The 13,417-nt window shown below is 45.5% G+C and overlaps 2 protein-coding genes across 4 annotated transcripts in view; one reads left to right on the top strand and one right to left on the bottom strand.

The window, feature by feature from the left end:
- AVEN (apoptosis and caspase activation inhibitor) overlaps positions 1 to 8,290 on the top strand; it is a 186,608-nt gene extending 178,318 nt beyond the window's left edge. The window contains exons 4-6 of the mRNA XM_059913705.1: positions 3,652 to 3,747; positions 6,613 to 6,973; positions 7,785 to 8,290. Of these exons, the coding sequence (XP_059769688.1) occupies positions 3,652 to 3,747; positions 6,613 to 6,973; positions 7,785 to 7,900 (573 nt within the window). The 3' untranslated portion in view covers positions 7,901 to 8,290. The remainder of the gene's footprint in view (positions 1 to 3,651; positions 3,748 to 6,612; positions 6,974 to 7,784) is intronic.
- Positions 8,291 to 8,419: 129 nt separating this feature from the next.
- RYR3 (ryanodine receptor 3) overlaps positions 8,420 to 13,417 on the bottom strand; it is a 553,341-nt gene continuing 548,343 nt past the window's right edge. For all 3 annotated transcript variants that reach the window (XM_059913701.1, XM_059913702.1, XM_059913703.1), the window contains exons 99-103: positions 13,215 to 13,371; positions 12,039 to 12,103; positions 11,493 to 11,593; positions 10,390 to 10,441; positions 8,420 to 9,418 (exon numbers count right to left, since the gene is read on the bottom strand). In XM_059913701.1, the coding sequence (XP_059769684.1) occupies positions 9,323 to 9,418; positions 10,390 to 10,441; positions 11,493 to 11,593; positions 12,039 to 12,103; positions 13,215 to 13,371 (471 nt within the window). In that variant the 3' untranslated portion in view covers positions 8,420 to 9,322. The remainder of the gene's footprint in view (positions 9,419 to 10,389; positions 10,442 to 11,492; positions 11,594 to 12,038; positions 12,104 to 13,214; positions 13,372 to 13,417) is intronic.

The following is a 13,417-nucleotide window of genomic DNA, read 5'->3' as shown; positions in this document are numbered from 1 at the left end:
GTCACGGGCCAGACGTGAGACATGAGGACAAGAAGGACGCGCAGGGGCGCTAAGCTTCCCAGCACGCTGATGAGGTGAGCAGTGATGACTGATGGAGCAAGAGAAGGCAAGCTTGGTTGTGTGCATCTTGAGTTGAGGTATTAGCAGGACACATCCCAAACTGAATTCATCACTTCGCCATCGGCACTGTTTTGTGTCCCACATCTCTCCTCACTCGGTTCTCTTTATTTCTGCTTACTTGAGAGAGAAAAAGAAGAGAAGAATCTATCTGTCTGTCTATCTACCTGTCTGTCTGTCTGTCTATCTGTCTGTCTATCTATCTATCTATCATTCATTCCTCATGTGCTCCCCTGTCCCCAGCACAGCCAGTGACATGAGGCAGTCAGGAGTTTGCCAGTGGGTCCTGGCGGAGGCCCCAAAGGGCACCCTGATGGGAGAGGGCCCAGTGCTGTCCGTGTGACTTGCCTTCGTGTCTCTGTGGCTCACATGCAGGGTGAGGGGAACATGGCCTGGCCGTCAGGGTCCCTGCTTCGGCCGTGTTGGCCCCATTACCACAGGGGAGTTGGTCCCTTCGATCCATGAGTTGGGTTTTCAGCCCTGTCCTTTGGACAGTGTGGGGACATGTGAGGAGGGAATGGGTGGGAGGAGAACTGAGGGTGAAAAAAATAGGTCCATTATTTTTTGAAAATCATCTGAAGCTTTTTTTTCATTCCATTTTTCAGTTGTGTTGACTAGTGACTTATTTAGTCAGCAGAGCTTCCTCAAGCAACCACTGAGCACTGGGTGGCACGCCGTGGTCCCTGAGTGCGTGGCTCTTAAGGGAACAGACACTCAGGCCCACCCCTGAGAGCGCAGTTCTGAATGAGGCCTGACGCTCTGTCCATGGAAAGCACCCCAGCTTTCTCTAAAGTGTCACTTGATCTGGGCACTTCCACTGTAAAGTGTCCCCGTGGTCCCTGAGTCCCTAAATGAATGTGGGCAGTGAGTGCTGTAGCTCTTGAGGAAGGTGCAGTGGTCTGATCAGAGGCTGTAAGTGGAGTTTCTAGTAGGTTCGTTCCTCACCAAATGGTGTACCTTTACACAGACACTGAGACTCGGAGTCTGATTGGGTTCCTGGACAGGGAGGAACCTTCCAGAATAGATTCTCACCACCGAGTCTGTGCACACACTGATGGCGGAGAAGTGGGGTGGAGGGACTTTGTTCTAACAGTCAAGGCTGGCCTCCTGCTCCCAGCCTCCGAGTCTGCAGGAGAGGAGGCACTGGGGTGGCCAGGTTGCATGCTCCAACTGTGAGTGACTGTCAGGGTTGGCCAGGTGGAGGTGGGGATGGGGCTCTCCGGGCAGAGATGACCCACCAGTTACTTACAACATGGAGCAAAAAAGCTAATTCATGGTGGTTATTCCAATTAAATCTATTTTCAAATTCACACTTTACTATTACAAGCAATTCACTTCAGCTCCCTTTATATCTAAGGCCTTCAGCTTTAGCCCTTTAGGGGACAAACTGGTGACAAAGAAGGGGAAGTCTTTTTACATGGTGGTGTTCGATGGTCGGTTCTAGGCTCTAGGACTGCTGCAGGGAGACGAGGAGAAATCACTGTGCTGGGCTGAAGTGTCTTGAGGTCCTTATGGAGGTGGTGCCCTGTCACCTGGGCCTTGGATGGTGGGTGGGAATTGGAGACATGGGGAACAGAGACACTCCAGCAGCTGAAGGGCCATCACTTGGGACTCAGCACATAAGCACAGCCTGGCCATTCCCTGGATCTCACAGATTCTTCATTGTTAACGATATACCTTGTAGCCATGTCACACATGATGCAAAAGAGGGGAGGAAGTTTGGGTACTTCTAGCTGGACCCCAGCACGTCTCAGCGGTCCTTCTCTAGAGAGCTGAGACAGCAGCAGGTGAATGGTTGGCAGGCATCGTGGATGGAAAGTTCTCGCTCTTTTATAGGCTGAAAGCAGGGGGTCTACCCGGGTGACTTTGCAGACACCTTGGCAGTGGGAAGGGTGAGATTTCCAGTTTGTAATGTGGCGACTTACTCGTGGGTTAAGCATTCAGGATCACACTTTTCTAGTGCTTTGAGAGGTCTTCTCCAAACTTCGAAACAAAGACTGGCCATGCTGGTCTTGATCAAGCACTTGATGTGCTGAGTGCAGGACCGAGGCAAGACCTGCGCATGTAGTGCATTTCCCACTCTCCTGCTTTGTTATCCTCCATCCTGCTCCCTAAATACTCTATGTTTTTAGATGTAAGTTCCTTTTTTTCCAGGGTGAGGGGCCACATCTGCTGCTGCCAACCTTGCTTACCTTAGAGCTAGCCATCTCCGGAAACTTTCAGAAGGGCAGTTGAAAAGCTATATTGCTTCTTTTGATCCCTGTGTACTGCCGTTGGGAGGCTCAGGGGTTTGAGTGGGTCTGGATTTAGTGTTGGCGCTCTACTTGAGAGCACCAGGAATGACTCCCCACCTCCAGTCATTATAAACCCATCTACCCAAGACATCCTTACAGTGGACTCGAGATTAGACTCCATGACCCCTGGGTGTTCTTCTCTAACTTGAAATCAGTGATTGCAGCGTAAGTCATGGTTCTGCCTGGGTCTGTGATAGCCCTTGGTAGACAAGGTAGTCCACGGTGTCTGCCTCTAATGTGGCAGCCACCTTGCAGTTTTTCCCTCTCTTGGGTGGCCAGGGCACCTAGAAGCAGCTGTTAGGGGTCATGCGATAACCTGGAACGTTTTCTCAGATACGGTCAATTTGTGAGGGCATTGCCTGGACGGGATTTTGCGTCTATGCACGGGAAGGGAGTTCAAGGGACTTTTAGTGTTGGCCTCACACAAAGTGCTGCCAGCTGGAGGGTAAGTTCCCATCCTCTGCTTTCTGGTTGGAAGAGAGAGAAGCGTATACCTCATGGGCTTCTTTGGCCGTGACTGTCATCCCCATCTGACCGGTGAGATAGCTCTTCCCTGCTCTCCTGAAGGCCAGCCATCTGAGTCTGGGGGAGATGTCCAGTTAGATTTCATTAAGTGCTTTGAATTTTTTTCAGTAATTCCAAGAGCATCCACAGGTTCCAGGTTTCCATGCAGTTTTTTTTTTTTTTTAATAAATTTATTTATCTTGGTTTTGTTCGGTCTTCGTTGCTGTGCGTGGGCTTTCTCTAGTTGCGGCGAGCGGGGGCTACTCTTCATCGTGATGCGCGGGCTTCTCATTGCGGTGGTTTCTTTTGTTGCGGAGCACGGGCTTTAGGCACGCGGGCTCAGTACTTGTGGCGCACAGGGTTAGTTGCTCCACGGCATGCGGGATCTTCCTGGACCGGGGCTCGAACCTGTGTCCCCTGCATTGGCAGGCAGATTCTCAACCACTGCGCCACCAGGGAAGCCCCTCCATGCAGTCTTGATGTGAGGGGATCACCACCCTGCTGCTGCTCTGGCAGCCTGAGCTGTGGCTCAAGAAGGCGGTTTTGGTTTTGCTTATCTTAATGCAGAGATGGTAGAAATTAGAACCATATCAAGTGTGATTTATGATCTGATTACTCCCAGCTAAAAGTAATAGATGATTTCTTTACAGTTACTACCTATCATCCTGTGCTTTTATTTCTGAAAGGTCATATGTAATCATCTTGATCACTAATCTATCTTTTTTTTTTTATATAGAATTCAGCATTTTATGTGGATTGTGAGTCACTGGTTCGAGCCCTTCAAGAACTGCCTCTCTCACTCCGACTCAATGTTGCTGCTGAATTGGTCCAGGTAAAAACCCTGACAGCATCCTGAGGCTGGTATGAATTAGGGCAGGAGAAGAAGAATGAAAAATATCCCCCGGCAGGATGTTTCAGACTCAGCTTTTCCTTTCATCAAGCTGAGCGTTTTGTATCAGGTAGAATTTCGTAAAGTTTCGAGGGAGAATGAAATACTTTCTAAAGGTTTTGTTTTGTTTTGTTTTGTTTTCATTTTATATTTGAAACATTTTAAAGGATCAAATGTAATAGAATTGAATGAAATGTAAAAGTATAGAATCTGGCTTGTATTGTACTCAAAATGTGTATGTGCCAGGCTTTGTGTTAGGCACTAAGGTTACAGTGGTGAACAGACAGGCATGGTTCCTGCCCTCATGGAGCTTAATCTATTGGGAAAGATGGGTATTAATCAAGTTATCAAATTATAAGTCCTGTGAAGGGGAAGTACAGTATGCTGTGAGAATATGTAATAGTGAACCTGATCGACTTTGGTGTGATTAGGAATGGCTTTCCTGAAGGAAGTGACAGATAAGCCGAGATCCAAAGTATACGAACATTTGAGTTGGGATTTAAAGAAGAGTGACCCAATCAGATCTGCATAAACAGCTGTGCTAATAATAATAACAGTAACAAAGAATATTCTGGCTGCAGAATGGAGAGAGGACTGTATTGGGGTGTCTGTGTTTAGGGTCAATCTGTACATGCACACCCATGCAAAAGTAGAGTGGATGAGGGGAGGCAAATTAGGAGGCTGCTGCACGGTTCAGGTGAGTAATACTGTAGCTTGGACCAGGCTAATGAGGGTAGAGATGGCAGGGAACTGGACTTTACCAAGAGGTGTATTACAGAAGTAAAATTAACAGGACTTGGTGAAATACTGGAAATGGAGAGGGAGCAGGGAAAGAATTTTCTAGGTTTTCCAGCCTGTGCAACTCAGTGGTGGCTAGTATCAGGAAGGGTGAGGCTTGGACATTATGGGTTTGTGTTTCTGAGATGTCAAAGTGAAAATATAAGTCCATTGGATATAGAAATTTATAGTTCAGAATCAAGGGTTGGAAATATAAATTTGGGAGATATCAGTGTAAGGTAGCTAAGAGAGGAGCCATTGAATCGGCTAAGAGAGGAGGGGCCCAAGGGCTATACCAGAAGGAACTTTGAAATTTAATTGTGGCTAGATTGGATTTTGTTAAAAAGTGAAACCCTGGGCAGTACTAGTTGTAAATAGAATGCCAGCAACTAAAATGATCAGTGTTGTTCTGCAGCTGAATGTGATACTAACTAAGCCTGAGCATAGGCAGGCATCAGTAGGTATCCACCCAGTTGTCTCTGTGGCACTTAGGTCAAATTTAGGGCAGCAAGTAGAATTCAGGGCTGGAGGACACTTAGGAGCAGAGAAGTAGAGAGGATAGCATTTGCCTCTGATGGGGAATCACCCTGGGACTTCTTTAGGAGCGTTTGGGGGGTATTGGGGCTTGTCTTAGTGATTGGGTGGGCGCGCCTCTTCCTCTGGCTGTCCAGAGATGGTCAAAGTCCTGACATACTTGGTTTGATCCCACACAATGAGGAGTGGTTAACAGAACACATCAGGGGAACATTGACATGAAGGTGATGGGGGCCCCAGGATTGAGGAGAGAAACGGGAAGTGTTGTGAGCATTTGAAAGTGAAGGATGATGTTGTCAGAGGCAGGCCTCAGAGGAAAGATATAAAATAATGGTACTTTTGTAAATAGTAACTTTTGACTATCTAGCCAGGTTTTCAAATACCAACCCCTCCCATGAGGTAGAGCAGTTATTCTCAACTGTGTTTGCATGTTAGACTCACCTGGGGAGTTAACAGACAAACAAAAACAATGCCAGACAGCCAGTGCAGACCAGCTGAATGATTCCAGGATTAGAATAGGGGACCACATCCCATATTCGCCCTGCACACTGACGACGCTGGATGAATATTTAAGTTCACGTGTAAAGCCATACGGTCTTAAAAGCCCTAAGGAGTTATTAGCAAACTGGATCTGCTCAGGATGCTTAAATGTACAAATAAGGGGACAACACCTCCAATAGCAGCTGACGCTCCTTCTGAACCTACCCACTGATGCCAGGCTGGTCACCACAGGCCTCCCTCCAGAACTGTGGTTCCCAGCCTTCCTCTACATTACAGTCACCTGGGGGGAGGGTTTAACTTTATTAAATTATAGCATATAGAGAAGTGCATGCGTTAAGTCTTTACAACCATGGAATCAGCATCCAGATCAAGAATCAGAACGCTGCCACCACCCAGAACCTCCCCCCACCCCCCGAGGCAATACTTCCCTAAAACCACCATCCTGACTTCTCATACTCAAGATTAGTTTTGCCTGTTTGGGGAGTTTTTACAAATGTAATCAAATGGAATGTTTTCTTTCCTGTCTGGCAGTTTTTACTCAAATAATGTTACTAACGGTCATTCTTTTCTTCTTGGTGAATTTGTTCCTTCATCTCCTATATTTGTGCATTTTAGTACAGTGAACAGATCCGACTTGCTAATTACTTCTCGGTGACTTTTACAAATGTTTGCCTCGTCGCAGGCTTAAGTATACATTCACATAGACCTACAGGACTGTCCATTCTCAGGCTGGTGACAGGAATGCACAGCCCTTTTGATTTCAGCTCTGAGCAGACTGGCACATGGCTGAGGTGGGCACAGTAGGGAGGTCTCCCACACTTACCCCTGCAGCAGTAAGAGGGGTGCTGGCAGGACCTGGATGGAGACACTTTGTGACCTTCCTGTCTGAATTGAGTTTCCTACTCCACAAAGTCTGATGGCTTCCTTTGCTTTAATTTCTGCTTAAGCAAATACGGCAGGACTCACATTAACTCAGATATTGTGCTTCTCTTTCAGACTGCCCTTCCTTTGGAGCTTCCTCAGGTGAAACCAAAGAGAAATAATGATGGCAGGGGACTGGGGATGCAGTTAAAGGGACCTTTGGGGCCTGGAGGAAAGGGGTCCATCTCTGAGCTGAAATCTGCTGCCGCTGGCTGCCCCATGTACCTGGGTAAAGACAGCTTAGGACTGGGCCCTGCCAAGGGTTCTCAGAACCCTACTTCCCCACTGCAGTCGGCAGCAGACGATTTGGAAGAAGAACTAGATCTGCTGCTTAATTTAGATGCGTCTGTAAAAGAGAGAGGTGACATCTTAGCAGACCAGACAGCTCAGGACCTGGAATCTGAGAAAGATGAGGAGGTGGCCCAAGAAGAAACAGGTATGGTTTTCATTTTATTCCCCATCCATCTTCTCGAGTCTGGTGTTTTCCTGAGAATAGCTTCACCTCTGTCACATCCCTACACATCTTCATCAGTGTCTGACATCGATCTGGCCTTGTCCACTGACATCTATTTCTGTGCTCACATCTCTGCTTCCCCCTGAGCTGACCTTTCTGACAACGTTGCTCTCACTCGATATACTGGGCTTCCAAAGCTGCTACCTGCCTGATTGCAATCGTAAACCCGGGGCTGCAAATTGAACTCGTGCTGTAAAAGGCATTTCGATACTCACGGCCTCAGCTGTGCAGCAGCAGACCTTTTAATCGACTGTCTGAACAGGCCTGTTGACCAGTTCTTTGTGCTTCTTGCTTGCTATTTCGATCTTGGTTTGTTTTGTTTTGTTTTGTTTCGTTTTAACAAAAGAAGACTTCCTCATTTGTGCACGTTCTGTTAGATGGTGGGCCATCCGACAGGGAGAGGTCTAGTGACTGCCCCGTCCATACACTGCATTCAGGACCCTTTAATAGCTTTAGTTTCCAGGAAACTAAGCTTGTTAGTCTTTTTAAAAAACGAGTGAACTGTGAAATTCAGCATCCAAATAAATAGAAGAGCAAATCTCTACTCCATTTATGAATTTGTTTAGGTATTATTGGATCTTCTTACGGAGTAGGAAAATAATAGAACATTTCCCCTTATCGTGAGCAAAGTAATAATTTGGCTGATTTCCAGCATGGATCAAACCCCAGGGAAGCGTTAACCCTCGATTCTGGCACTAGCGTGAAGTTGTTAACGTTGCTTTTATTTTTTTAGATCCTGCAAAACCGTCTGCGTTGGAAGAAAAGAACGTGGCATCTGAGCAACCAAGTATATCCAGAAATGTTACTGAGGAAGAGCTTGAAGATTGGTTGGACAGCATGATTTCCTAAACACGATGAAAGAAAAAAAAAAAAAAAAAAGAAAGAAAATGAAAAGTGCCTGAAGCCAATTTTGGTTGCCTTGTAAGGGAAGGCGGGCCCAAGGCTGTCCTTCCAGAACAGCTGGTTTACAAGCACAGCCCGAGCCCGTGTGGCTGTCACGCTTAGCAGTAGATGCCTACCTCCCCCATGTTCAACAAATCCGAAATGAAACAGTAAGAGGCTCGCTGCATTTGTTCTCTGGCTTAGTAATTGAATAGATTTCTTAAGGGCAGGAGATGTTACGGCCCTTGTGTCCAGTTTCTTCCTCTCAATTTTTACAGCATAGCAGGTGCTGCTGATGAAGAGAGCTAAGCAACCAGGCATGCATTTGGCCAAAATAAACAAACGCTGGTCTGTGGATTTTTTTTTTCCTTTCGTTCTTGTGCGGGAGCCGTGGGCCGTTTGTTAGTCTCCTGTCCCTTTTCACAGCCTCACAGGGTGGTTGTAAATCATCCACAAAGGCTGCGTTACAAGAGGCCAAACCATGAATTGGTGATTATGACTTTATTGCAGTGGGCACTTCATTTTATTTAAGGAGATTCACCTAAACAGAGCAGCTCCACTACTTACAAGGGAGACCATAAAGCGTTACGCAATTTGGCATAAGATTGAGATTTTTTCTGAATTTTCAGTACAGTACTTTTTTTCTCTAATAACAGCAGTTGACAAGCTGTTACTGAAAAAAAAAAATCATATGAATAACCTTTGAGTGCAGTTTCATAAAGTAAGAAGATCAACACAACTAATGAATGGAACTGTCCATCTCGAACATAAACGTAAAAAACTTGCATAGCTATATCTAAAGAGGTTTTTAAGGCACTTACTTACTCGATATTTCAGTGTCGACAAAGTGGCGGTTGGTTTTTTTGTTTGTTTTTTTTCTATTTCTTTAACTGCTTAAAGCTTTTCAAGCTGATTCTGGATACATTCACTAGCAAGTACCATGGGAAAAATTAGACTGCAGTTAAAATGATTTTTTTGTAGCTCAGACCATGAGTCACTAGTAGGGTACCATCACGTGGAATTCAAGTGTTTAAAATTCCAGGTATTATGCATCCAAAACTTCCTACTTCTCTAGCCCTTCCCTCAGTGGTGCCATCCCAACGAACTAGTTAGTTAGAACTGAGAAACTTGAAGGCTTTCAACTAGAGCTTCCTTGAAGCTGTGCCATCCTCTTTTTTCTTTTAACATTTTGACAGGTTATCTCGCACAGTGTACATCCATTAGGTACAAAAAGCCAAATCAATTCCAAAATATCACAGATGGGTAACAAACAAACACTTCCTTGTAAGGGAGGCATTTAGGAAATGTCACTTTTCAAATGTGTTGCAGAACTGTAAGAGAAGGATTTTATTGACCATCCAGAATGGTGGAGGCTTCTTCCATTCCCATTTATCCAAGCTGATCTTCGTACTGTTTCCGGAAGCAGTCACCAGCAGGGAAGAAATCCCAACACCTTTCTTGGTACATCTTCCAGACATAAGATTCCTGAAACAACGGGAACAAAGGAGACTTCTTTATAAACCACAGTAAGCTGGAACCCAATTTATTATCCCTCTCTATGTCTCCCTTTGGGAATACTGATGTGGATAAATATGAGGCCCAACTGGTACATTCTTTCTTGCACTGTTCCCAGCTCAGGCTGTTTTGGGAGCATGAAGTCATTTCTCCCTTCTTCTGACCACCGCCCCCCAACCAAAACAAACAAAAAAACCCCACAGTGAAACCAACTCGATGATCGCCACTAAAAATACTTAAAAGATTTAGCAATGGGTTGACTCCATGCCATTTGTAACTGGTAGAAGGCAGAATATACGACGAGGGAGCACTGAGTGCCCGCTTAGGCAGGTGCCCAGAGAGCCAAGGCCAGATCTGGGTACCAAGGGTCTGAGCCGTGGAGTCTTCCTACGAATCCAATGATGTTTGAATATTTGGTAAGCTACCTTTTCCTCCCCCGTTCTCTGTCTTTACACTTCTTTTTCATACTTAGTCACAGAATCCCTCTGACGCATACTCTCACGCACACCGTCACACCCACACCTCCGCATCCCTGTGTCACGCACACAGGAGGTCGCTGGCTTTCTTAGGCTGTCTCTCGCACCATTTTACTCTGACGCTCCTGCTTTTTGTTGGAACCACCCACTCAGCTTTGCATTGTCTTTTTCTCTGTAACGTTCTCCCCACCTCCAGCTATTCTGCCCTGAAGCAGCAACTATCAGGGTTTAGAAAAATGTCACTGTTTGCTGGGAAGGATAACCAGGGGGCCTTCTGGAATAGATGGGAGTTGCCTGAGAATTTTGGCTTCTTAAGTCACAGAGAGACGGTGGAACAATGCAGGAAGCAGTGGGAAAACGCACAGAAGAGACAAATGGGGTCATCTTTCTATTTCAGATATCCTATGCTCTCCTGAGGCTTGACGTAGAAAGGGGAAGCTCTATCTTAATTAAGGTAGTTCTCACCTGACCTGTGTGCTCTGTTTCATCTTTATTAATCAAATACATCAGGAAGAACCTGGAACGAGGAAAAAAGGTTTAACAACTGAGAAAAAGACAATATTAGATACTTTGGTTAGAAAACCAAAGTTCATTTACTCAGTCAAGTGAGCTGGAGAGAGGATTAAATACACTGTTCAGCATCATGCTGACGACTCCTATACCTTTCAGAATAGGGGAAATGTGGCATGACAGCATACACCATCATCTTCTAATAATAATATACATTTATCTCAAAATTAGCCTTTTTGTGAGGAGAGGTCCTTTTTACTGTCATCAAACCTTGAGCTAAGATCACTTGTGAGGAAGAATTTTGGCTACCATTTTATTGTTTTTTAAAAAAATCCTAAGGTAAACAATAAAATGGTAACCAAAACTCTTACCACATAATTCTTAGTAGGCCAGTTTATCATCTTATAAGAATACAGAATTGAAATTTTGTGTGTCTCAAAGATATGTTATGGAAAAGTAAAAATATTTACTCTCACTCAGTTGCCCTGCAATCCAGCAGCGTGCAGGTCACCGGCCGCCTTGACAAGAGCAAATATGAATTGGTGGGGAGGAAGGCCTGACTTCCTGAGGGGGTTCAAAGGAGAGTGGGAAGAGAGAGATTGGAGACCCTGAACATGCACGCTTTTCCAGTTTTGCTGGAAGGGAAGGAAAAAGCAGGGCAACAGCTGGAAGGAAAAGTAGGGCCATGGCCTTTTTTCTTTGTTTAGGATTAAAAAATATTATATGGTGATAGGAAAAATTCAGCAGAAAGAAAACTTGCTGGAGTTAATATGACCTTGATTGAGAAGGGATGGGATCTAATTCCAGGTTGAGGGGCTGACATTTGCTTGGAGCAGAAACAGTCTGCAGCGCACGTCTATCAGAACAGGGGAGGGGCAGGGCATATGGACAAAGACACCGGCTCACGGGGACTCCTGCAGGTTCTTTCCTAATTGCCTCTACTTTCCGGAGACCGAGGAGGAAAAGGCATTGGCAGAGCGTGAACTACGTGACGTAACTATATTTCACTCACTGTTCTTCCCCCTGCCCCGTCACCTTTGCCGACCAAGGATACTCACAAGTAGTTGGCTAAGTTGTGCTCTTGTAAGGTGTGTGTTTCAAAACCATGAGGGGTTGTGTCAAAGTAGTCATTGCCGATCCCACAGATGAAACATTTGGTCTAAGAAGAATAACGGGGAGAAAAGGCATGAGTAGGCGTGACATTACAGGCAGGTAGCAAAAGGGTGAGGATCTCTGCTTGAATTGAGAGGCACTGTAAAATATTTCTCTTTTTCCTGCTTTAGGCTGTTAGTCATCTTCTCCAGAGTGTCACATACCTAGCTTCTACCTAGTGGAGGGTACTTGCTCCTTCCTAAGCCTGGGACATGCTGGAGGCAGCAGGTTTGGGTGGGGGGGGGGGACGGGTAGGGTACAGAGCACAGAGGGTGGAGCAGAAGAAATGCCCAGAGCTGGTAGATGGGCCCAGAGAAGAGGACAGGCTTGGAAAACAATCATGGTTGGTAATTTTGCCTAGGGCTGGCCCTAAATAAGAGTAGAACCTACTGTTTAAAACATCCATGTGCTGTGACATAACGGAAATCAAGTCGGGATTAGTAGAACGGTACCTCCATATCCTCTCGTACTTGTTCCTGCTGGTCTCTCAGCTCCCCAAAAGCATCAATAATAAGACCTGGAATTTTAAATACAAAGACAAACAAAACACTTCAAATAATCTGTTTAGTCAGGGCAGAGGAATGATAGATGGAATGGCAGAGGCCATTATGTTTTGTTAAAAAAAAAAAAAGTGAATTATAAAGCTGAATGATACAATTAAATCAAAATTAGAAAAAACACTTGTGTTTTCAAATGCTGAGTCCTGGCTAACGATTTCTCACGGTTCCTCTTACTCCGCCTCTCGGCAATATTTGACGCTAACTATTCACTCCTCCTGGACTCTCTCTCTTCTTGTCCTTCCTTCCTTGTCCTATTTTGCTTGGCTGTTCCCTTTCTGTCTTCCTTATCGGCTCTTCCTCTTTTAGTCCCTGAGGCATTGATATGTATCCATCAGGGCTCCTCCCTCAGTGTCTTTGCTTTTCCTTCTGGGAAATCTCTACGTCTACATCTTTGACCACCACCACCAATGGATCCCATTTCTTTTATTTTTGTATTCATTAATATTTGTCTTGTGTGTCCTTATTGAATGTAATATTTCTATCCTATTCCATTCCTGACTTGTCTCTCGAAAGACCAATTACAGTTAACTGCTTATTAGCCCTCAACGCCTGCACGATGTCTCATAGGTACCTCAACTCAGCATGACTCAAACTGAATTCATCACCCTCTTGCTCTAATTCCTGACAAGCTACTGACCAAAATACCAGTACCTCTCCCCGCAAAGAAGGAAAAAACATGTCACACTCTCACAGCTCCTCTTTCTGCTCCTTCCCACCCCACTGCCTGGGAGGAAAATGATCAGGGCAGGAATCATGAGGGTGTGGGGCAGCACTAGCCAAAGGAGATACTTAGGAAGCAGAATGAGACAAATGATCAATTCAGAGTGGGTAACGAAGGACTGCGGGGCGGCGGGGGGGAGTCCTCTGTAAGGATGCTCAAGTTTCCTGTATCAGTGCCTGGGTGTATGTTTGCCTTTATATATAGTAGACGTTCAAGAGATGTCTGTTGAATTAACAAGTAAGCGAATGCATAAACCTCTTTACATAAAACAATTAAGTCAGATGCAGAAAGGCAAAGAGAATCAGATTGACTGAGCCCCATGCAGACGACATAACCGGCAAGCATACCTTGGATGATGGCCAGCAGGATGACAATGACGAAGAAGAAGAATGTAATGTCAAAGACGATGCGGTACATTTCGTACGGGTCCCCAGCGGGGTCTTCAATTTCATCGCCAATGCCACCTCCAGCTCTCACTCCCACGTACATGTGGAACAGGTAACACTAGGGAAGAAAAATGATGGCGATTCAGGTAAAAGCCGCAGAGTTT

The sequence above is a fragment of the Balaenoptera ricei genome, chromosome 2, assembly GCF_028023285.1.
Source record: "Balaenoptera ricei isolate mBalRic1 chromosome 2, mBalRic1.hap2, whole genome shotgun sequence".
NCBI lineage: Eukaryota > Metazoa > Chordata > Mammalia > Artiodactyla > Balaenopteridae > Balaenoptera > Balaenoptera ricei.
Note: the sequence above shows the minus strand (reverse complement) of the source record. Positions and strands in the feature narration are given on the sequence as shown.